At 40.1% G+C, this 25,404-nt stretch overlaps 1 protein-coding gene across 2 annotated transcripts; it reads left to right on the plus strand.

Annotated features, from left to right (window-relative positions):
- Positions 1 to 1,951: 1,951 nt before the first annotated feature.
- On the plus strand, positions 1,952 to 25,143 carry LOC128642504 (nucleoside diphosphate kinase A 1). 2 transcript variants are annotated; one of them, XR_008399667.1, is made up of 6 exons: positions 1,952 to 2,011; positions 2,397 to 2,529; positions 2,945 to 3,046; positions 3,713 to 3,825; positions 7,018 to 7,188; positions 25,119 to 25,143. XR_008399667.1 is itself a non-coding variant. In XM_053695284.1 (5 exons), exons 2-5 carry the CDS (start codon positions 2,398 to 2,400, stop codon positions 7,133 to 7,135), a joined length of 465 nt encoding a protein of 154 aa, XP_053551259.1. In that variant the 5' UTR covers positions 1,952 to 2,011; position 2,397; the 3' UTR covers positions 7,136 to 7,195. The 2 variants fall into 2 exon arrangements, 1 of the variants encoding a protein (XP_053551259.1); XM_053695284.1 differs by lacking the exon at positions 25,119 to 25,143 and having other exon boundaries at positions 7,018 to 7,195.
- Positions 25,144 to 25,404: the final 261 nt, after the last annotated feature.

Consider the following 25,404-nt stretch of genomic DNA (forward strand, 5'->3'; position numbering starts at 1 on the left):
GGTCACCTAATATGTGACAAACACCCAATACTGCCTGAGCCTGTCCTGATAGCAGGTTACTCAATATGTGACAAACACCCAATACTGCCTGAGCCTGTCCTGATAGCAGGTCACCCAATATGTGACAAACAACTTATACTGCCTGAGCCTGTCCTGATAGCAGGTCACCCAATATGTGACAAACAACTTATACTGCCGTAGCCTGTCCTGATAGCAGATCACCCAACAGGTCACCTTATGTTACACATCTATATGTGCCTGAGCCTGTCCTGATAGGAAGTCACCCAATATGTGACAAACACCCTATACTGCCTGATCCTGTCCTGATAACAAGACACCAAATATGTGACAAACACCCATTACTGCATGAGCCTGTCCTGATAGGAGGACACCCTATATCAGACAAGACCAGGTACTGTCTCAGCCGGTCCTGATAGGAGGACACCGTATATCAGACAAGCACCAGTACTGTCTGAGCCAGTCCTGATAGGAGGATACAGTATATCAGACAAGCACCAGTAATGTCTGAGCCGGTCCTGATAGGAGGACACCCTATATCAGACAAGCACCAGTAATGCCTGAGCCAGTCCTGATAGGAGAACACCCTATATCAGACAAGCACCAGTAATGCCTGAGCCTGTCCTGATAGGAGGACACCCTATATCAGACAAGCACCAGTACTGCCTGAGCCTGTCCTGATAGGAGGAAACCCTATATCAGACAAGCACCAATACTGTCTGAGCCAGTCCTGATAGGAGGACACCCTATATCAGACAAGCACCAGTACTGCCTGAGCCTGTCCTGATAGGAGAACACCCTATATCAGACAAGCACCAATACTGTCTGAGCCAGTCCTGATAGGAGGACGCCCTATATCAGACAAGCACCAGTACTGTCTGAGCCAGTCCTGATAGGAGGACGCCCTATATCAGACAAGCACCAATACTGTCTGAGCCAGTCCTGATAGGAGGACGCCCTATATCAGACAAGCACCAATACTGTCTGAGCCTGTCCTGATAGGAGAACACCCTATATCAGACAAGCACCAATACTGTCTGAGCCTGTCCTGATAGGAGGACACCCTATATCAGACAAGCACCAGCAATGCCTGAGCCAGTCCTGATTGGAGAACACCCTATATCAGACAAGCACCAATACTGTCTGAGCCAGTCCTGATAGGAGGACACCCTATATCAGACAAGCACCATAATGTCTGAGCCTATCCTGATAGGAGGACGCCCTATATCAGACAAGCACCATAATGTCTGAGCCTATCCTGATAGGAGGACGCCCTATATCAGACAAGCACCATACTGTCTGAGCCTGTCCTGATAGGAGGACACCCTATATCAGACAAGCACCAGTAATGCCTGAGCCAGTCCTGATTGGAGAACACCCTATATCAGACAAGCACCAATACTGTCTGAGCCAGTCCTGATAGGAGGACACCCTATATCAGACAAGCACCAATACTGTCTGAGCCAGTCCTGATAGGAGGACACAGTATATCAGACAAGCACCATACTGTCTGAGCCTGTCCTGATAGGAGGACACAGTATATCAGACAAGCACCATACTGTCTGAGCCTGTCCTGATAGGAGGACACCCTATATCAGACAAGCACCAGTACTGCCTCAGATGACCATATATTGAACATCTAGCAATGCTGAGATTGTCACTAGCTGTCACACTATGTTACACATCTATTGTGCTATGCTTGAAAATGAACCAGTCCTGGCAGTAGCTAGCAGACAAGACGTGCAATGACACTTGACTTCACTAGGGGGAAGTCGAATTCCTCTACTCATCAAATAACCAATAGGAAGCCCTGTTTTCACTGACCAATAAGAAGCGTTGTCACATGTACCGGCTCCTTGTGCAGCTGCTGAAACCCCACCTACACATTGTCCAATCAGAATCCTTATTAGCAGTGACGTTACGACAGGTATAAATACGCTCCGCCAGAGCTTTCTTTCTTCTTTCTGCTCCTATTTGTGTAATAGAAAGCGAGGTGTGTGCAGCGGTGCATGCTGGGTAGTACAGGGAGTCGCTATGGGGTTTGGCTGGATGTGCATTTTTAGAGCTAGTGGGGTGGGGGTTCCTGCAGGTTTTAGGGTACCCTCCATGCTTATAAAGTGCCTTCACATTGCCTGTGGGGCAAAAGGGTTGAGGCTCCCAGAATGCTCATGGGTATAGTGTGCTGAACATGTGAGCACAGGTATATGGGGCCCCTAAAGGTTTGTGCTTGTTGGGTTTTGGGGGTCCTAGTATGTCTATGGATGCCTGAGCCCATTCATTGCTTTTGGGGTCACCAGTATGTCTTGTAACTTTGGGGGTATAGGGCCTATTTTAGTGCTTTGCTGCCTTCCCATAACCATTCTCTGCTCCCTTTGTAGGATGGCCGCCGCTAACAAGGAGCGTACCTTCATTGCTATCAAACCAGATGGGGTCCAGCGCGGTCTGATCGGTGAAATCATCAAACGCTTTGAGCAGAAAGGATTCCGTCTGGTGGCCATGAAATATGTGCAGGTCACTCCCATTCCCACTTCATTTAGTTCTTGTGCCTTGGGCTGTAACTTTCCATCACTCTCCTTCCTCATTATTCTGACTCTATGGAAACTGACATTTACTTGTGACCTTGTCAGTCAATCCTGTCTGCCATAGGGCTATGCTGGAGAATACCCTTGTTATAACTAAAGTCTAGTGTCCTGCATTTCTCACCCACACCCCTCACTCTTTATAGTCCATTTAATTCATAACAGAGCTGACCCATTGGTGGCCATATGGGAAGATAGGAGATTAAATTTCAGTTCACGCCCGTGCCAGAAAGTTAACGTGGTTCTTCCTGTTTAATGCCTGCAAATCTATTAACCCTTGGCTGACGGGCTACTAAAGCACATGGAGTGTGTTTTCACAACTGAATGCCTTGTTTCTCTATCCCCAGGCTTCCGAGGATCACCTGAAGCAGCACTATATTGACCTGAAAGATCGCCCGTTTTACGCTGGGCTAGTAAAATACATGGGATCAGGACCAATTGTGGCCACCGTGAGTACCAGAATGTGCTTATCTGCATTAGATAGCTGGGTAGGATTTTACTTAGCTTGTAGAACTATCTAGAAAGGGAATAGCCGGCAATAAAACTAAGGACAGTGGCTTCTGGGATTTATCAAGCTTAGACTTAGCTTTTGACCCCTTGGCAAACCTTACACTGCACAGATGCACTAGATTAATAGTACTGACTCAAATTGCCATATAATAAGCTACATTTGCTGAGCAGAGTTGGCTACTATCATATGGTGATTTGATTGTCCTTTTGATTTCTCTGATGTGGTGGGATGGAGGGAAGTAACAATCTAGTAGGGGGAGATTGTGCACTAGAGTGCTGGTTGATGGTGATTATATAGCTGTTGGACAAAGAACAAGCCTGGTAAGACCTATCCATAGCCATGTCTTGCACATTGTCTTATAATGCCAGTTTAAAAACCTTTTGTTGCAGCTGTGCTTTGGATCAAGGGTACTTGAGTATAAAGCATTAATACTTTTACTTTATGCACATTTAAGTATCATGCTGTAAATAAGGTACATGAGAATACCACAACTTGTCATACTACTTTAACCTATGGGAAGTGCATTCTATACATGTTCCAGTCTCCCCTGGGGCCTTTATTGGTTGGCTTCAAATGTAGTTGAGACCTTTTTTTATTTCTGCAGGTCTGGGAGGGTCTTGGTGTGGTCAAGACTGGTCGTGTGATGCTGGGAGAGACCAACCCTGCTGACTCCAAGCCTGGCACTATCCGTGGGGATTTCTCCATCCAGGTTGGCAGGTGAGTAGTGAACTGACTAGTGGCTGAGCCTGTGCCACTGCCGGCTATGTTGGGTACTGTGCAACACTGCAAAATGCAATTCTATGCTGTGATTTGAAGTATTGCTTTTTATCCCTTGGTGGTTAGTGATGGTAACATACCTGTGCTTTGTGTAACAACAAAGGGGTTAAATGGTTAACTTGGCTAAATGCAAATGTATTTTGCACCAGGGCATTAGTGTTGGGGTAAGAACTGGGTTAGCGTATTTGCTTCTGAGGCACAAGATGCCTAGCGTCAGTTTGCTTTACTAGTCTAACGTGCATTTTGTCCTGAGTTGCAGTGTTTAGTTCATGTTCAGCTGTCATTGCTGGAGTAGATTCTGATCTTAAAGGGACATTACACTTAAAAATATTATAAAATTTTTATATTGCAAAGCTGTTTCATGTAATTTACGTTTCCTGATTGCTCTCTGATTATTGTGGGCTTTCCAATTTGAACATGGAAGTTCAGACGCAGCTATATTGCAGTCATTGGTTGCACACTAGTATGTAATTTATAACCCTAACTGTCAGCAGAAAAAGTAACCTAAGTTACAATATGGTGGTGCCCACTTATGTATGGAGATTTACTTTACCAGTTTTTTTTCTTTTTCAATGTTTAAACTAAAATATAATTTAAAAATTCTAAGGTTCATTTTTGCTCAAAATGCATAATTCAAGCAATTTGTTTAATGTTCCTTTAAAGGGACACTGAACCCAAATTTTTTTTTCGTGATTCAGAGAGCAGAAATTTTAAGCAACTTTCTAATTTACTCCTATTAAATTTTCTTCATTCTCTTGGTATCTTTATTTGAAATGTAAGTTTAGATGCCGGCCCATTTTTGGTGGACACACTGTTCTTGCTGATTGGTGGATAAATTCACCCACCAATAAACGAGTGCTTTATTTTCAAATAAAGAAAGCAAGAGAATGAAGAAATTGATAATAGGAGTAAATTAGAAAGTTGCTTAAATTTGCTGCTCTCTGAATCATGAGAAATAATTTGGGTTCAGTGTCCCTTTAATTCCTGCTTTTTGCATGAAGCAAATCTTTTCTGTAAGAACAAAGGCCCTAACAAGTTCTTCCTATAAACGACTTCTCTCTAAGCTACAATAGGCTTTAGAAGCAAACTCCTAGTTCATAGGGCTCAGAGTCTCATAAACAGAATATGACCCAATCTTAGCAAGTTGCAAACTTGCTTTCATTTTAGTAAGCCGCCCTAGTATCTGCAGTATTGTAAACTTGATCTTGTATACCACCTAGTGGCGTCTCATAGGAATGCAGAAATCTAATCAAGCTGTAACTAGGCAGATACATAGTGATTAATAATGAAAGTACTTTACTATGCATAATCCTGATTAGCCTTCCCTGTAATTAATCTTAAACATTTCTTCCACTGCAAGCAAAGCAGCTGCGGGGGTGCATGCTGAATGATTGAGCCATGACTCTATAATGCTTAGTGATATGTGCTGAAGCGGTTAACACCTGGGCTAAGGGCTGATGCCTTATAATGAACAATGCAATATTGTGCAGTATGTTCCTTTAATGCCTTCAGGTTATTGACACAAGTTCCAGTCAATGCAGAAGTGAACTAGATTTTATTTTGCTTACTTGTTCCTTAGAGGACTACACCCCAAATTATTAAAATAGTCATGGGACTCGTACATCAAATACTGGTTTGCCTTAAGGCTATTTAGCTGAATAGGAGACAGGTGGTGGTGGTTCGGTTTCCTTAATGCTGTAACATAAGGCAAACGGGTAACCCTAGAGCATATTAAATAAACCTGCATTTCAGAAATTCAGATGGACACTGCCCCGGTCTCCTGAACAGACTTTTTGCTTTGGTCACTCAAACTTAAAGGAACGGTCTACTCCAGAATTGTTTAAAAAGAGAGAATCCCTTTATTACCCAGTTCCCCGTTTTGCATAACCAACAGTTATATTAAAGGGATAGTCTAGTCAAAAGGACTTTCATAATTCAGATGGAGCATGCAACTTTCTAATTTACTCCTATTCTTTGTTCTCTTGGTATCTTTATTTGAATGTAAACTTGGGACCCGGCCCATTTTTGGTTCAGAACCTGGATAGCGATTGCTGTCAAAATGTAGCCACCAATCGGCAAGCACTACCCAGGTGCTGAACTAAAAATGGGCCGGCTCCTAAGATTAAATTATTGCCTTTTTCAAATAAAGATACCAAGAGAACAAATTGATAATAGGAGATTAGAAAATTGATTTAAAAATGCATGCTCTCTGAATCATGAAAGTTTCATTTTGCCTAAACTATCCCTTTAATACATGTTTTACCTGATTACTTGTATCGAAGCCTCTGCAGTCTGCCCCTTATTTCAGTTCCATTTGACAGACTTGCATTTTAGCCAATCAGTGCCATCTTAGTAACTCCATGGGTGTGATCAGTTTTCTATATGGCACACGAACTAACACCCTCTAGCTGTGAAACTGTCAAATGCATTCAGATAAGAGGGGACCTTTAAGGGCTTAGACATTGGCATATGAGCCTCCTAGGTTTAGCTTTAAATTTAAATACCAAAAGAACAAAGCAAATTTGATAAAAGTAAATTGATAAGTTTTTTTTTTTTTTTAAATTCATTTGCCTACTTTTTTTTTTTTTTTTTTAATGCAATTGTCCATTTAACCACTTGCTTGCAAAGATACACGATGGCTTAGTTATGTAAACCTACTTCCCCTGCCAGGAGGCTTCAAGTCTGTAGGCATCTGAGATGCAAAGAAATATTACTTTATAAATAATATTTCTTCACATGGGGAACCTATGTCATGTCTCTTTAAGAATCTTGTAGATGCTCAATTTACTGCAGCGATTGGTGGCTTGAAGTCACAAGACTGCTTGGAGGATGTTGACTTACTATTTAATGCTGTTTGTTCCAGCTGTAAGATCGTCCCACATTCATTGGCTCAGAGTTAAGTTGTCAGGTGGTATAATACAGTAGCTTAGATCACAGTGCTTTTGTATTTATATTCTGATGTCGTCACTGCTTGGCTGCTGTTGCAGAATTAGCCCAGGTTGCTTTGCCATAGTTTGCAGATACGTTGGTGCTCAATACCATACATTTACGTAAGGCCAAACGCTTTTATCTGTAGATACGCTAATCACAAATACTGCAGCATCCTGCTGACCCTGCTTAATCTTCCCACAGGAACATCGTTCATGGCAGTGACTCCGTCGAAAGTGCCAAGAAGGAAATCGCCCTTTGGTTCAATGAGAATGAGTTGGTAGAATACAAAAGCTGTGCAAAAGACTGGCTGTACGAATAGTGATGCTTACTGCTTTTCTACTTCATTCCGTTAAACCTCCAAATAAAGTATTAAACTAAATCGTCTATTGTGAAGTTTTTTTTATCATCTAGGGCAGGGTGTCAGCTCAAACCTTCAATCTATTGAGCTTGCGTATTTTACAGGTCGGTTACTGTAAAGGGACATTTGTGCTTATGAAGAGCAGTTGTGCTGGGGGGGGGGGAAGCTAAATAAAAACGGTTTAAGCAAGTAAATATTAGCCAGAAGAACTGATACTACAGTAGCAGTTTAAAGTGATATAAAACTGTGATCTGTGCATATCCTGAAAGGGCTATTTAAGTAAATAGTTTACAAATTGCTGGTAAGTATTTTAAAAATGTCAAAGCAAAATTACTTGCATAGCCATGCTGTCGGAAGTAGTCTGATCCACCCCCTTATCAGTATTTAGCATCAAACACAGGCATTGTATTTCAAAGCAGCTTATTTGTTTCTAGTTATCCAGCAGATAATGACTGCTTCTGTAAGAATACAGCCCTGTACAAAGGTAGATACAACCATAGAAGAAAATGTGTGGGGAGTTAGAGCTGTACAATTCAGAAACTTAAAGGGTCGATGGCAAGGCACTGCAGTATAAATTTGCAGGTAAAGTATATATCTATCCCAACTTGTTTTATGTCCCTTTAAAGGGACAGTTTACTCTGTCTCCCCTTTAATTTGTTCTCAATGATCCACTACCTGCTGGAGTGTATTAAATTGTTTAGAAATATTTCCATTACCCTTATGTTGGCATTTGAAAGTTTTATGTAGCCTGTGGTATCCCTCACGTATTCTGAAAGGTTTCTTGGCCTTGGTTAACACAGCCCCCACAATGATACACATGGAGGCCTGGGAGAGGGACCTACAACTGACATACACACCAGGAACAGGGCAATTAGCCTAACGAAAAAGCTACTCATTGTGTAGTAGCAGACTTGTAGCAACCTAGCAGACTTGTAGCAACCTAGCAGACTTGTAGCAACCTAGCAGACTTGTAGCAACCTAGCAGACTTGTAGCAACCTAGCAGACTTGTAGCAACCTAGCAGACTTGTAGCAACCTAGCAGACTTGTAGCAACCTAGCAGACTTGTAGCAACCTAGCAGACTTGTAGCAACCTAGCAGACTTGTAGCAACCTAGCAGACTTGTAGCAACCTAGCAGACTTGTAGCAACCTAGCAGACTTGTAGCAACCTAGCAGACTTGTAGCAACCTAGCAGACTTGTAGCAACCTAGCAGACTTGTAGCAACCTAGCAGACTTGTAGCAACCTAGCAGACTTGTAGCAACCTAGCAGACTTGTAGCAACCTAGCAGACTTGTAGCAACCTAGCAGACTTGTAGCAACCTAGCAGACTTGTAGCAACCTAGCAGACTTGTAGCAACCTAGCAGACTTGTAGCAACCTAGCAGACTTGTAGCAACCTAGCAGACTTGTAGCAACCTAGCAGACTTGTAGCAACCTAGCAGACTTGTAGCAACCTAGCAGACTTGTAGCAACCTAGCAGACTTGTAGCAACCTAGCAGACTTGTAGCAACCTAGCAGACTTGTAGCAACCTAGCAGACTTGTAGCAACCTAGCAGACTTGTAGCAACCTAGCAGACTTGTAGCAACCTAGCAGACTTGTAGCAACCTAGCAGACTTGTAGCAACCTAGCAGACTTGTAGCAACCTAGCAGACTTGTAGCTTCTCATCTCCACTAAATTGCTTATTGCTAGAAATTGGAAAAAGAGCCAACTCCCCAGATGGTAGGGAGTAGTGGACACTGTAAACTGTATAAAAAAAAATATGGAAAACTATGTCTTTACAGAACGCAGACAAATGACTACTGCCTTATATGGGACCTGTAAAAATTCCAAAGTTGGGTTGACCAGACGGATTAGAATAGTTGCCAACAGATGAGACCCCCTACCCCTTATGCTGTATCAGACCCTAGATTCCCGATATGCGACCTTTCAACACCCCCCCCCCCCCCCGACAAGCCAGGTGCGTAGGAAGCTGGACTATCACACAGTATTAATATATTTAAGCAGAGGGGAGACTTGACATCCCCCCCCCCCACGAGACCGCAATACTGTACTGATGAGGTGCCTTAGACTAAACTTATCTCGAAGGTCATGCCTTTATTGTGGAACAGTCAGAAGACCTATAGAATGAAAATATGTAAACAAAAGGGGACCTCTGTAAAAATGAGGTTTTAAGAGAGGAGGTACTTTTCAGCGTCCCCTTGCAAAGTTTTTGTATTTTTGAGTGTGATGCTAAATCTTTATATTATATATTCATTTTACATCGTATAAGCTGTACCACACACAACCTCAATAAAAATTATTCAATAAAAAAATTTACACTCCCAGTGGGTTATATTAGAGATTAAGTAATACAATGTTAATTTTCCATTGTTCTCTCCAAGTATTGATGGTTGGTTTATGGACAGCTTTAAGATAAATAAGCAGGTTTATGTACACAATGTGATTACATAGAGATCTCATTACTTTATTACATTGTGCACGTATACATGTGTATCTTATATCTGTAGGTATAATCAGATCTCATTACTTTATCACATTGTGTACATATACATGTGTCTTTGTCTTCTATCTGTAGGTATAATCAGATCTCATTACTTTATCACACTGTGTACATATACATGTGTCTGTATCTTATATCTATAGGTATAATCAGATCTCATTACTTTATCACACTGTGTACATATACATGTGTCTCTTATATCCGTAGGTATAATCAGATCTCATTACTGTATCACATTGTGTACATATACATGTGTCTATCTTATATCTGTAGGTATAATCAGATCTCATTATTTTATTACATTGTGTACATATACATGTGTCTTTATCTTATATAGGTATAATGTACACAATGTGATAATGTAATGGTATCTGATTATACCTAGATATAAGATACACATGTATATGTACACAATGTGATACAGTAATGAGATCTGATTATACCTACAGATATAAGATAAAGACACATGTATATGTACACAATGTGATACAGTAATAAGATCTGATTATACCTACAGATATAAGATAAAGACACATGTATATGTACACAATGTGATAAATTAAAGAGATCTGATTATACCTACATATATAAGATACAGACACATGTATATGTACACAGTGTGATAAAGTAATGAGATCTGATTATACCTACAGATATAAGATAAAGACACATGTATATGTACACAATGTGATACAGTAATGAGATCTGATTATACCTGGATATAAGATACACATGTATATTTACACAGGGCTTAGAAATTAGCATATCAACCTCCAAGTTTAGGGTTCAACTAAGAATACCAAGAGAACAAAGCAAAATTGGTAAAAGTAAATTTGAAAATTACATTCTCTATCTGAATCATGAAAGCTCATTTTGGACTAGACTGTCCCTTTAAGGGCACATTACATAGCTCCATTGCTGGAGATGGATGACCCTTTGCAAGTCAGTCCCAACCTTTCAGGACATGATCCTTTTTGCTGGATTTATTACAAAGAAATACTTTTGCATGATCCTTAAAACTTCATATAGCAAAACTAAATACTGAGGTGACTCACTGCTGTAAACAACTTTAGCATAAGGCATATTCCTTTAATCATACTTCAGTCTGCATTGAGAATGTATAGATCTTTGCTGGACTGCTGCAGTCTGTAATCTACCTTGTAACTTTGTTTTAATCTTAACACCTCAGTAAGTATTATGGAATCTTTTCGGACAGACCAAAAACTGCTCCTAAAAGGATGCTTATTTAGCAACTTTTTTTAAGCTTAGATTAAAAAAAGTAATATACTAAATTAATGGGGGGGTTCCAAAAAGTAGTGGCTATTTTGAATGGTCTTAATTCAATTAAATACTTGAGTTAAAGGGACAGTCAAGTCCAAAAAATACTTTCATGTTTCAAATAGGGCATGTCATTTTACACAACTTTCCAATTTACTTTTATCACCAATTTTGCTTTGTTCTTTTGGTATTCTTAGTTGAAAGCTAAACCTAGGAGGTTCATATGCTAATTTCTTACACCTTGATGGCCGCCTCTAATCTAAATGCATTTTGATAGTTTTTCACCACTAGAGGGCATTAGTTCACGTGTTTCATATAGATAACATTGAGCTCATGCACACAAATTTACAATGGAGACAGCTCTGATTGGCTAAAATGCAAGTCTGTAAAAAGAACTGAAATAAGGGGGCAGTCTGCTGAGGCTTAGATACAAGGTAATCACAGAGGTAAAACGTGTATTATTATAACTGTGTTGGTTATGCAAAACTGGGGAATTGGTAATTAAGGGATTATCTAGCTTTTAAAACAACAAAAATTCTGGTGTTGACTGTCCCTTTAAACTTTAATACTACAGGTAATTAAAATCAAGATACTGTCCCTTGTGCAGAAGTTTTAATACATTGAATTGTACTCAAATTGGCAGGGGTAGACAGATTTTGTTCAGCCAGGGATGTGTTTCTAAAAGCTTATTTAGTACTAACTTTCTTTCCATTCAGCTTTGTAGTTGGAGCAACAGAATAAATGTTACTATAATTACTCATGACCTTTGAGGTTAAACGTAAATTCAAGTTCTAACTAGAAACACTTGTGTAAAATTACATTTAATCTGTTTATCCCACAACAGCCAGAATAAAGCTGAAACTAATCAAATTAGGACCAGCCCAAACTGGTAAAAGTAATTGCACCTATATTTTTTTTTTTTTGGGGGGGGGGGAGGGTGCACCTATATTTTTCTGGGGGGAGGTGGGTTGTATAGGGAATAAAATAAAAAAACTTTGATACAACAGAACTAATGTGCCCTTTTGGAATTACATTTTTTGAAGTCTTCTGATTGCTTTTTGGGTTAATTAAAATCTTGTGAGGTGTTTTAATAGTCTCTGTGCAGGAATCTCATAACCACATTTAATCATTTACTATTCAAAAAATTGCTAATGGGATGAATAGGTTTTAAGTTAAAGGGACATACACAGATTTTCTTTACATAAAATGTTTTGTAGATGATCCAGTTATATAGTGTATACAGGTTTTTTGTATATAAAAATGTATAGTTTTGCTTATTTTTAAATGACATTGCTCTGATTTTCAGACTCCTAACCAAGCCCCAAAGTTTTAGGAGAATACCGACGTATACCTACTCCAGCTTGCTCCTGTTTGTGTAAAGGGTGTCTTCATATGCAAGGGGAGGGGGTGTCTGTTTTTCCCCCTTGCAGTGGGCTTTCCAGCTACCTTTTTAACAGAGCTAAATTGGGAGCTTCTAAGTAAGTTTTAAATGGTTTTATACTGTGTTTTTATAGATGAGTCTTTAAAGGGACACTGAACCCAATTTTTTTCTTTCATGATTTAGATAGAGCATGCAATTTTAAGCAACTTTCTAATTTACTTCTATTATCAATTTTTCTTCTTTCTCTTGCTATCATTTGAAAAAGAAGGCATCTAAGCTAAGGAGCCAGCAAATGTTTGGTTCAGACCATGGACAGCACTTGTTTATTGGTGCTGTCCAATCAGCAAGGACAACCCAGGTTGTTCACCAAAATAAGGCCGGCATATAAACTTACATTCTTGCTTTTCAAATAAAGATACCAAGAGAATGAAGAAAATTTGATAATAGGAGTAAATTAGAAAGTTGCTTAAAATTGCATGCTCTATCTGAATCACGAAAGAAAAAAATTGGGTTCAGTGTCCCTTTAATCATCACATTCTGAAACTTTTTCTGAGCATAGATGTAAAACTGCACCAATAAACCTTATGGGATGTATTTCGTTTTCCTGTGTTATGTAGTGCACAATACACAGATTCATTCTGATGACAGACTCAAAAAAAACTTCCCAAGATGACTGCCAAGCTAATCAGACAAGCACAACAGGTGTGTTGTGCTTCCTGCTACTACACAGTAATCACATACTCTGCCGTTTGTTAACAATACTTTTAACCTCTTAAGGACATATGATGGGATTTTTCCTTCATAAAACAATTGAGCAAACTGAAAGCTGTGTCCTTAAAGGGTTAAAGAATGCAAGTCTTCTGTAGAAGGACAATATATTGCTGAAAAAGACAATTTATAAAAGCGGCGACCCTTAAATACAAAGTTAAAAAAAAAACTTATAGTTATGCTTCCACTCTTTGTCTACTAGCATCTCCTAGGGTAATCTCAGCACCACCTCTTCTACCTATTTGTGCCCCCTTGGTCATCCTGTACCTCCCCAGAGCAGGTAACATCCTCTTTGGGAACTGCTGCAATTGGTTATCATCAGAGTCTATTAGAGAATGACACCTTTGTTTGTTTTTTTTTATGGTAAAGCTCCACCCACTGCTTTTTATTTGGTGGTGTCAATCTGGACTTCTTCTTGGAGAAGACTGAGTTTACCACTGTCATTGTGTTAACAAATTCTAGATTGTTTCAGCAGAAATGATCAGATAAACTGCAATTTAGGGACATATCTGTGGCAGGGTTGGGCTTCTGATACTTGTAATGTGCTCTTTCAGTTTTCAGAGCTAGAAAATCCATTTTTTTAAAGAATTAAATTATAGAAAAAACTGACAAAATAATAATGAATAAAGTGTAGTGCAGATTCAGATAGAGTATGCAATTTTAAGCAACTTTCTAATTTACTCCTATTATCAATTTTTCTTCATTCTCTTGCTATCTTTATTTGAAAAAGAAGGCATCTAAGCTAAAGAGCCAGACAATTTTTGGTTCATACTCTGGACAGCACTTGTTTATTAGTCTGTGAATTTATCCACCAATCAGCAAGAACAACCCAGGTTGTTCATCAAAATGGGCCGGCATCTAAACTTACATTCTTGTTTTCAAATAAAGATACCAAGAGTGAAGAAAAATTGATAGGAGTAAATTAGAAAGTTGCTTAAAATTGCATGCTCTATCTGAATCATGAAAGAAAGAATTTGGGTTCAGTGTCCCTTTAAAGATTTAAGCGGTCCCTATCTCTTTAAAAGTATTGTCCAATTATGGTTAAGTGACTGATTTTTAAACACTGTTTTAAAGGGATAGTAAACACCAAAAAGGCTAGCTTTGAAAGAAAGATAATCCCTTTATTTACCATTCCCCCATTTTGCATAACCAACACTGTTATAGAAATATACTTTTTACCTCTGTAATTACCTTGTATCTAAGCCTCTGCTGACTGCCTCCTTATCTCAGATCTTTTGTCAGACTTGCATTTCAGGCAATTTGTGCTGACTATAATAACTCCACGTGCGTGAGCACAGTGTTAATAAATAACGGCCTCTAGCTATGAAAAACTCAAATGTATTCAGATGAGAGGCGGCCTTCAAGGGCTTAGAAATTAGCATATGAGCCTACCTAGGTTTAGCTTCCAACTAAGAATATCAAAAGAACCAGGCAAATTTGATGCTAAAAGTAAATTAGAAAGTTGTTTAAAATTGCACGCCCTATCCGAATCAAGAAAGTTTAATTTTGACTTTACTATCCCTTTAAGGCATGTTTTATAGGCTAAGACTACGGTGTGTATCCTTCGGCATATGTGACACAGCCCTCTCGTGGCTCTCTTCCTACCTGTCAAACCGTACCTTTAGTGTAGCCTTCTCTGGGGCCTCCTCTGCCCCGTCACCACTTTCTGTCGGAGTGCCGCAAGGCTCTGTCCTGGGTCCCCTTTTCTTCTCAATCTACACATCATTACTAGGTTCCCTAATAAAGTCCCACGGTTTACAATATCATTTGTATGCCGATGACACCCAAATCTACTTCTCTGCACCAGACCTATCACCTTCCTTGCTAACCCGTGTCACTAACTGTCTTTCTCACATCTCCAACTGGATGTCCTCTCACTACCTCAAGCTAAATCTCTCCAAAACTGAGCTCCTTATTTTCCCCCCTTCTTCTAAACTCTCCACCCCCAATCTCTCTATAACTGTCAACAACTCCATCATTACCCCTACCCCGCATGCTCGATGTCTCGGGGTCACATTTGACTCAGATCTTTCACTCCTCACATTCAGTCATTGGCTAAAGCCTGCCGCTTCCACCTTAAAAACATCTCCAAAATTAGACACTTCCTTACACAAGACACAACTAAGATTTTAATCCACTCTCTCATTCTCTCCCGCCTCGATTACTGCAATTCTGTCTTCTCTGGTCTCCCCACCTACCGCCTAGCTCCTTTACAATCCATAATGAATTCCTCTGCCAGACTCATCTTCCTTACACGTTTCTCTTCATCTGCTGCACCTCTCTGCCAATCCCTTCACTGGCTTCCTCTTGCCTCTAGGATCAAACACAAAATTCTCATTCTGACATACAAAGCCCTCAACTGCACTGCTCCCCCCTATATCTCAGACCTTGTCTCCAGATACTCTCCCTCCCGTCCCCTTCGCTCTGCTCACGACCTCCTACTCTCCTCCTCTCTTGTTACCTCCTCACACTCCCGCTTACAGGACTTCTCCAGACGGGCTTCCATCTTGTGGAGCTCTCTGCCTCACTCTACAAGACTCTCTTCTAGTTTTAAAAGCTTCAAGTGCTCCCTTAAGACTCTACTGTTCAGGGACGCATACAACCTACGCTAACCTTTCTTTATACCAGTTCCTCTCCTCCAATGCTATCCCCTGAACCCCCTTAGCATGTAAGCCTAAGAGTCCAGCTGTTTGTTGATCACCTTCTCAAGAGCTGACTACAACAGTGCAACTCTTGGCAGGGCCCGCTACCCATTTGATTCCTATAATTGTTTTGTTGTACTCCGTCTTTGTTAATAGAGCTGCGGAATCTGTTGGCGCTCTACAAATAACCGATAATAATAGTGTGTAGGCGAAACGCTGATTAAGTGACTTTCTTGCTCCATGAGTCCCCTGTACATGTTTTATTGTCTATGGAATACAAGTTATGTTTTCCCTGTCACTTTAGGTCTTCATCAGACCCTTGGACCCTGCCGCTTACGTATTCTATATTCCCAGATCAGACCTTAGTTCTGACATTACATGCATCCCTTCTCAGTTAAGCCAATCTATATCAGAGCTAATCACAGCCATCATCCTGAAGCCCCCTGTTAGCCATATTTCTAAACAAGCTCATCATGGGCCCCTGATGACCCCATAGCCAGTCCCTGTTGGCCATATTCCCAAATCTGAACTAGGCTCACCCAATAGCGTGTATAACCTGTTATAACAAGCTCATCATGGGCCCCTGATGACCCCATAGCCAGTCCCTGTTGGCCATATTCCCAAATCTTTCTTAGATCACCAGCTTGGCTGTAGTTCTTGTTAGCTAAAAGTGTGCATTTTTTTAACACATTCTTTGAAATATTGCCTCAAACATTAAAGGGACAGTCTAGTCCAAAATAAACTTTCATGATTCAGATAAGGCATGTAATTTTCCAATTTACTTTTATCACCAATTTTGCTTTGTTCTCTTGTTATTCTTAGTTGAAAGCTAAACCTAGGTAGGCTCATATGCTAATTTCTAAGACCTTGAAGGCCGCCTCTTATCTAAATGCATTTTGACAGTTTTTCACCAGTAGAGGACATTAGTTCATGTGTGTTATATAGATAACATTGTGCTCACGCGCGTGGAGTTAACTAGGAGTCAGCACTGACTGGCTAAAATGCAAGTCTGTCAAAAGAACTGAAATAAGGGGGCAGTCTGCAGAGGCTTAGATACAAGGTAATTACAGAGGCAAAAGTGTGTTAATATAACAGTGTTGGTTAAGCAAAACTGGGCAAATGGGTAATAAAGGGATTATCTATCTTTTTAAACAATAAAAATTCTGGTGTAGCCTGTCCCTTTAATGCGCACACTGCAGATAACACTCTCGGCTCCAGCAGTAAAGTGAGTCCATGAATATAAATTAGTAAAAGAGCTTACCAGAATGTTAATCTTTCTCAGAACTTGTTGAAACAGGTGTGCAATAAGCTTATAATACAAATTCTGCACAAAATTAAAAAGTAGCTTCTCAGTAAAGCTAGATATTAAATATAGTTCTGTGCAACCTCGTGCCCCCAGTTTTAGAACTACACGGCAGCCTAAAGAGTGTCTCAGCATCATGGGAAATGTAGTTCCAAAACATCTGGGGGCCCGAGGTAGCTGACCCTTGTGTTACATTATAGAGCACACTGACATAAAACGCCTGTAATGTGCTGAATGTAAACATAACACTTGATTTAAAGGGACACTGCACTGTAAAGTTGATTTCCACTTAATGTGCTTCTAGTAACTTATTATAGCAGCAGAGTATAAAATGTATGCACATACACTCATTTAGGTTTGGTTAATTTTTGTATGTGAAATAGCAGCCTTTTGACACCACAACCCATTCAAATTAACTGAGCTTGCATGGAAATCAGATTTTCTAATTTTAGCACCTTTTTATTTACACACGTCTTCATCATTTTGTCTCTGTTCATACACCGAAGCCTAATATTTAAAAAAATTAACATTTTATTACTGCTCTCTCCTACCTTCCACCAGAAGTGTAATTCATTCTGCTTGCTATGTTTACATAGCTTTTCTATAACCAATACTTAAAGGGATATGAAACAAAAAAACATTTTCGTGATACAGACAGAACTTCCAATTTATTTCCATAATCAAATTTGCTTAATTCCCATGGTATTCTGTGTTGAAGAGATACCTCGTTAGGCATCTGGAGCAATAAATGGCAGGAAATAGTGCTGCCATATAGTGCTCTTGCAAACTGATGATACCTTGACGTGCGCATGCTCACAATTACGTAATCACAATCCACATATGTTTGAAAGGAATGTATGCAATGCAAAGCCCCCCCTTGTAAACCTCATTCCCCAAGGTTCTCTTGTGGTGGATGCCAGAGGATCCCCGGGGCGCTGCGCCGATCCTGCATCCACGCCAAGTGAACTTCGGGGAATGAGGTTTACAAAAGGGGGGCTTTGACGAACTAAAATAAAAGTGGAGATGGGGATCACCGGTAGTTACAGCCAATCAGCTGCCAACACATTCTGTTGAGTGGGATCATGGAAATGCGGTCCTATTGTTGTTTTTTCCTTTGTCAAGGTTTGCTACCTGCATGTGCGCATGCTCGTCATTACATAATTGCATTCCACACATTCCTTTCAAACATGTGGAGTGAGATTACGTAATTGTGAGCATGTGCACGTTGAGGTAGCAAATCTCAACAAAGTAGCTATATTTGACAACACTGGCTCCTAAGCATACATCCCTGCTTTTCAACATAAGATACCAAAACAACATATAAAAATTGATAATAGGAGTCAATAAGAAGTTGTTTAAAATCACATGCTCTATCTGAATCATGAAATACATTTTGGGTTTCAAATCCCATTAGGGTTATTTATGCTTCTTTTGTGCAGTTGGAATGTTAAACACATATATGATCTCTTTACCTGATCGTAAATGCTTCTTTTTATAAAAAAATTAAAATTCGTAAAAAATAAATTTATTTTCACAAAACCTTAATAAAAGAACTATACACATCAATAGTTTTTTTTTTATTCAGCTCTAGCAAAAATCTAACAATGACTGCTGGCAGTATGATACAAATATAACAATGACTGCTAGCAGTATCATACAAATATAACAAAAGACGAAAAACGAAGTAAACTTTATCAATGAGTAATATGGCAGTTTATTTATGTCACTGCAATGATCAAGCAACCATATATAGTCAGGTTCGCTTTCATAAAAAATTGTTTAAAACACGTGGGATTTATATATATATATATATATATATATATATATATATATATATATATATATATATATATATATACACATATACAGTTGTATTCAAAAGTTTAGGCACCCCTGAAAATTTCCATGATTTTCATTTATAAATTATTAATTGTTTGGATCAGCAATTTTATTTTGATCTATCAAATAACTGAAGGACACAGCAATATTTCAGTAGTGAAATGAGGTTTATTGGATTAACAGAAAATGTGCAATATGCATCAAAATGAAATTAGACAGGTGCATAAATGTGGGCACCCTTGTCATTTTGTTGATTTGAATACTGTCCTGTAACTACCTAGCACTGATTAATTGGAACACACAATTGATTTGGTGAGCCCATTAAGCCTTGCACTTCATAGACAGGTGCATCCAATCATGAGAAAAGGTTTTTAAGGTTGCCAATTGCAAGTTGTTCTCTTTGACTCTCCTCTGAAGTGTGGCAACATGGGGGCCTCAAAACAACTCTCAAATAACCTGAAAACAAATATTGTTCAACATTATGGTTTAGGGGAAGGCTACAAAAAGCTATTGCAGAGATTTAAGCTGTCAGTGTCCACTGTGAGGAAATAGAAGACCACAGGCACAGTTCTTGTTAAGGCCAGAAGGGGCAGGCCAAGTAAAATATCGGAGCGGCAAAGGATGGTGAGAACTGTCAAAAACAACCCCCAGGGGGGAGCGGAGCCAGCAGCCGATGCAGCAAGACGTGCCATTTCAGAGCTTCTGTCATCTACTCAATAAATCTCATAATTTTGGCACTTTGAACATCCTTATACTACGAGACCTGGTTCTCAATCAGTCTGGGAATACAGGATAAAAGATTTGAGACAATAATACATAATAGCTGACAAAATCAACAGTACAAAGGCCTCCCAGTTTGTCTGCCGCATGGAGCAAGCCGCCATATTAGAGGACTCTTACGCATCATCTCTTTTACTAGAGATACATCTCTAAAATGTAACCTCTTAAGCTACTCTATGGAGGGGCAAATCATCTCTGTGCTCCGCAACTTAATGCTCTCCCTAGATAACCAGCAACAGGCTCTTATTCAAGCACTGAGAGCTCCTTGGGATCCGCAACTACACGCTCTGCTGGCAGGAGAAGCTGAGGGGACGGCTAGTCGTTGTGAACTAATATCACCACACTTGAGAGGAGACACACCTCAGGATACAGAGGATGTTTGCGGGACTGAGATCTGGAACCTCAAGCCTGTGAGGGAGGTACAATTAGATATCTGCAAGCAGTATAATACCCTCCAGTCCTCCACCATTCACACTGGACCTGCGCAACATAGCGAAGCTCACCTAGAGGCGTCACAGATAAAATTGAGGGGATCTAGTAGATGCAATGACCTAAAGACGACAACCCACACTACCATCAATACTGAGGAGCATGACAACAGTGGAGGTCCTACTTCAACTCACCAGGCCCCGTCAAGTCCGACAATAGAGACTGTGATTTGGTTCAAATGCTCTAAGGGCCATCTATGCTCTGCCAGAGAGGAGCGTATTGATGTGCGAGCCTGTATAGGGTAAGACACTCTTGTCAGCACTGAGCAGTACATAGATGCTTTCCGTTGTCTCAGACTTTGCTTTGCGTGTCACCTATAACTTAACCTGTTGTGTCTTGGAGAAAGCTTGGGTTTTAAGCATAATCTCTTAACACAGTTATACATCCCCTCAGCTAACGGATAAAACCTCTCTACATGAGCCTGCTGCGAACATGAGTTTATACGGGCTTAACAGTTGAGGCACTGCACTGAGAATGACTATACTACAACGGCCATAGCTGGACTGCTTTCAGGTTTATGATGACATTTTCAAAGCTTTTTGTAGATTATTTTAATTTACAGCTATGTGTACATCCTAATATACATAGATATGTACCCCAGTTTCATAACGTAAGGTTCACTATCTGGTGACCTCTGCTCCCCAATCTTACTGCTAAGCTTTGTATGTCACTGTCATGGGCTATATATAGGTCCAAATAACAGTAGTTAGTTATACACACCCACCTATCTCCATACTGTTCAAAGCACTGCCCTGTGGTAGTCTTATCAACTGCAGGTTCTCATTTATAATGATATAATGCCATGTTAAATGGGTAGTGATGCTGGATCTACTATGTAATGGGCCTTTCTGCATTATATCCCTAAAGAGAGCTGTGTGATACAATAGATATGAGACAGCAGTTCTCTGATGTATCTGTTTACTACCTCAAGGCTCACTATATAACAACGGTAGATGGGGAATATGTAATCTCCATTTGCATTAATTTACTAGTTCACGTTACAATTTTATGTTAGGAAACCATAAGCCACAAACCTTGCGGTTAGCACGATGTCACATTTAAGAGCAGGTTTACTCAAGCCATATGCAGGTAGATTCTTACATTGGAATAATTAGGCATAATCTTTGTGTTTTAACAACCCACCAGTCTACTGCTTGGGATACCTCTAGGCTTAGTATTTTATAGCTCTCCCTATATTACACTGACCAGCACATACCCCATGATTACTCCCTACCATTAAGGAATACTACACATTTCCTATTTATGTTTAAAATTTACCTGATGGGCTTATTATTCATTAATTTAACATATTGCTATACAGGGAGTGCAGAATTATTAGGCAAATGAGTATTTTGACCACATCATCCTCTTTATGCATGTTGTCTTACTCCAAGCTGTATAGGCTCGAAAGCCTTCTACCAATTAAGCATATTAGGTGATGTACATCTCTGTACTGAGAAGGGGTGTGGTCTAATGACATCAACACCCTATATCAGGTGTGCATAATTATTAGGCAACTTCCTTTCCTTTGGCAAAATGGGTCAAAAGAAGGACTTGACAGGCTCAGAAAAGTCAAAAATAGTGAGATATCTTGCAGAGGGATGCAGCACTCTTAAAATTGCAAAGCTTCTGAAGCGTGATCATCGAACAATCAAGCGTTTCATTCAAAATAGTCAACAGGGTCGCAAGAAGCGTGTGGAAAAACCAAGGCGCAAAATAACTGCCCATGAACTGAGAAAAGTCAAGCGTGCAGCTGCCAAGATGCCACTTGCCACCAGTTTGGCCATATTTCAGAGCTGCAACATCACTGGAGTGCCCAAAAGCACAAGGTGTGCAATACTCAGAGACATGGCCAAGGTAAGAAAGGCTGAAAGACGACCACCACTGAACAAGACACACAAGCTGAAACGTCAAGACTGGGCCAAGAAATATCTCAAGACTGATTTTTCTAAGGTTTTATGGACTGATGAAATGAGAGTGAGTCTTGATGGGCCGGATGGATGGGCCCGTGGCTGGATTGGTAAAGGGCAGAGAGCTCCAGTCCGACTCAGACGCCAGCAAGGTGGAGGTGGAGTACTGGTTTGGGCTGGTATCATCAAAGATGAGCTTGTGGGGCCTTTTCGGGTTGAGGATGGAGTCAAGCTCAACTCCCAGTCCTACTGCCAGTTTCTGAAAGACACCTTCTTCAAGCAGTGGTACAGGAAGAAGTCTGCATCCTTCAAGAAAAACATGATTTTCATGCAGGACAATGCTCCATCACATGCGTCCAAGTACTCCACAGCGTGGCTGGCAAGAAAGGGTATAAAAGAAGAAAATCTAATAACATGGCCTCCATGTTCACCTGATCTGAACCCCATTGAGAACCTGTGGTCCATCATCAAATGTGAGATTTACAAGGAGGGAAAACAGTACACCTCTCTGAACATTGTCTGGGAGGCTGTGGTTGCTGCTGCACGCAATGTTGATGGTGAACAGATCAAAACACTGACAGAATCCATGGATGGCAGGCTTTTGAGTGTCCTTGCAAAGAAAGGTGGCTATATTGGTCACTGATTTGTTTTTGTTTTGTTTTTGAATGTCAGAAATGTATATTTGTGAATGTTGAGATGTTATATTGGTTTCACTGGTAAAAATAAATAATTGAAATGGGTATATATTTGTTTTTTGTTAAGTTGCCTAATAATTATGCACAGTAATAGTCACCTGCACACACAGATATCCCCCTAAAATAGCTATAACTAAAAACAAACTAAAAACTACTTCCAAAACTATTCAGCTTTGATAATAATGAGTTTTTTGGGTTCATTGAGAACATGGTTGTTGTTCAATAATAAAATTAATCCTCAAAAATACAACTTGCCTAATAATTCTGCACTCCCTGTATGTATGCAGTATATATATACATATCATTCCTCGATACCTTAACAATATGCTTTTATGAGCATAATCTTGAATCTGTTACATGAGCAGCCAAAGATGTATAGCACCACCTTTTCCCTATGGAATTGTAATGATGATGACCTTTACGCTTGATTGCTACACCAGGGGTAAATGGTATTGGGAGAGCCTTCTTATGTGTACACTGACCAGCATATACCTCATGATTACTTTATACCATTGAGGAATTCCCTTGGTTTTTTATAGGTCTTCCTATATATCTGTCTACTACTGAGCTGATGGGCTTATTATTATTAATCAACTTAACATTCTGCTATAAATATGAATGTCATGCCTCTGTACCTTCACAATATGTTGATATGAGCACAATTTTGACCCAATTACATGAGTGGCCAAAGATGTATGGTGACACCTTTTTCCTATGGAATTGTTTTGATGATGACCGTCAGGTTTGATTATTGCACCATTGGTAACTCATACCAGGAGAGTCATCCTGTGCGATGACCAGCATCCACTTATTTCGCCTCATAACCTGTTGTAGCTATGTTTATTCTGTTGTCTTTTATTCACCCATGCCATATGTTCCCATATCACTCTCCTTATTCCTTCCCTGAATTACCTCAATAGGCTCCACCCCCTTCCCCTCTTTATTTTGAGCGGCTGAACTCCCCCCCCCACATACTTTGGCCCAAGAGTGGCTGGAACATAAGCCAACCAGTGGCGTAGCGTGGGTTGTCAGCGCCCAGGCCAAGGTAAGAATTGCGCCCCCCTAACCCATTATAATTATTATATTATAACTTTTACATGCTATGGCAGTGGCTGATATATTGCAGTCAATAGGGTTGGCATCAGTTATCAGTATCTCTGCCACCTTCTAACACTGCGTTTTCCTGCATTGTACTTTCAGATCTTTTCTGTTATAAGATATCTTTTTTTAGAATTAAGCATGCAATTGTTTTCCCTATAAAAGAAGGTATCATCTGTCTGTGTGTTTCTTTTGTTATTCTATTTGCTACCCTTTTTCTACATGTTTATTCTGCATACTTGCAGCTTGCTCCTGCTTATAATAAAATAAAAAAAGCACCAGACTCCGCTACACTAACTTTGCAACATTTATCTTATGTCTGTCTCATGGGAAGAGAGAAGTCTGGTGCTTTTTTATTTTATTAAAAGCAGGAGCAAGCTGCAAGTATGCTCACTGTGTGTGTGTGTGTGGGGGGGGGGCTCGGTTTATGAGTTCCTTACCACATGACCAAAGAACATTCCATGATTCCAGTCAGACCTTTGTTTCCCTTTTTTTAGTGTTTTATTTTTGTGAGACAGTGAGACAAACTATTTACCTTAAAGTCGGGGGCGGCACAACGCGCTAGAAGAGACAGTCTTCCTCCACTTCTTGCTCCCTCCTGAACTGCGCTGTGGGAGTGGGAGGAGACTGGACGGTGGAACCGCCGTGCTAAGTGATGTAAACCAACGCTAGTCAGCAGGTAACAGTCTGATTACACTTACAGTCACAGACTCTCAGGCATCGCTTGACTTACAATTGAAGTTCACACTTGGCTTGAGACTCAAGACAGAACAGCAGGGCGCCTGTTAGAATGTTTATCCTCCCTCCCTGTTCCCTTTGCTTGCCAAAGCACCGCTGGAGTCTGGGACTGTCTAATGTCTGGTAAAGGCTGTGAACCAAGCGCTTTGCGCCCCCCATAATTATGCGCCCGGGGCAACCGCCCCTGTGGCCCCCCCCACGCTACGCCACTGAAGCCAACTCCCCACATTCTGACATCATTAGCTCGCATAATGAAGACGTTTTTTTCTGACGTTGTGGGGAACATATGTTATATATTATATTATAAAATGAAGTTCAATTTTAATTCATCTACGCCTTCTCTCACATTCCATTAGAACATGATATGCTACTGTTATATGTACTTAGCTCGAATGTCATTCTTATCTTTGGACGAATTTTGTATGTTATTTACCTATGTTTGTAATCAGGGCCGCCATCAGGGGGGGACAGGGGTGACTCCTGTCAGGGGCCCCATGGGCCAGGGGGGCCCCATGAGGCAAGAACTAAAAAAAAAAAAAAAAAAAAATTTTTTTTTTTTTTTTTTTTTTTTTTTTAATTTTGGCAGCCACCAGTGGGTACTACAGCAGAGTGCTAATTGAGCATGGGAGATGTTATTACAAGGAGTAAAGTATTAGCATTTGAGAGGATTTCTGAGTGTGCACTCAACCACTATGCACAGTGTGAGAAAGACTAGGCACTTTGTTTGTACAGTGTAGATCACTTTAATTTGCAGAGGAGGTAGGAGTTACTTAGCAAATGTTTTTTTTATTTCTTTGTGCAATTTCAG

Source organism: Bombina bombina, chromosome 11 (assembly GCF_027579735.1).
Source record: "Bombina bombina isolate aBomBom1 chromosome 11, aBomBom1.pri, whole genome shotgun sequence".
NCBI lineage: Eukaryota > Metazoa > Chordata > Amphibia > Anura > Bombinatoridae > Bombina > Bombina bombina.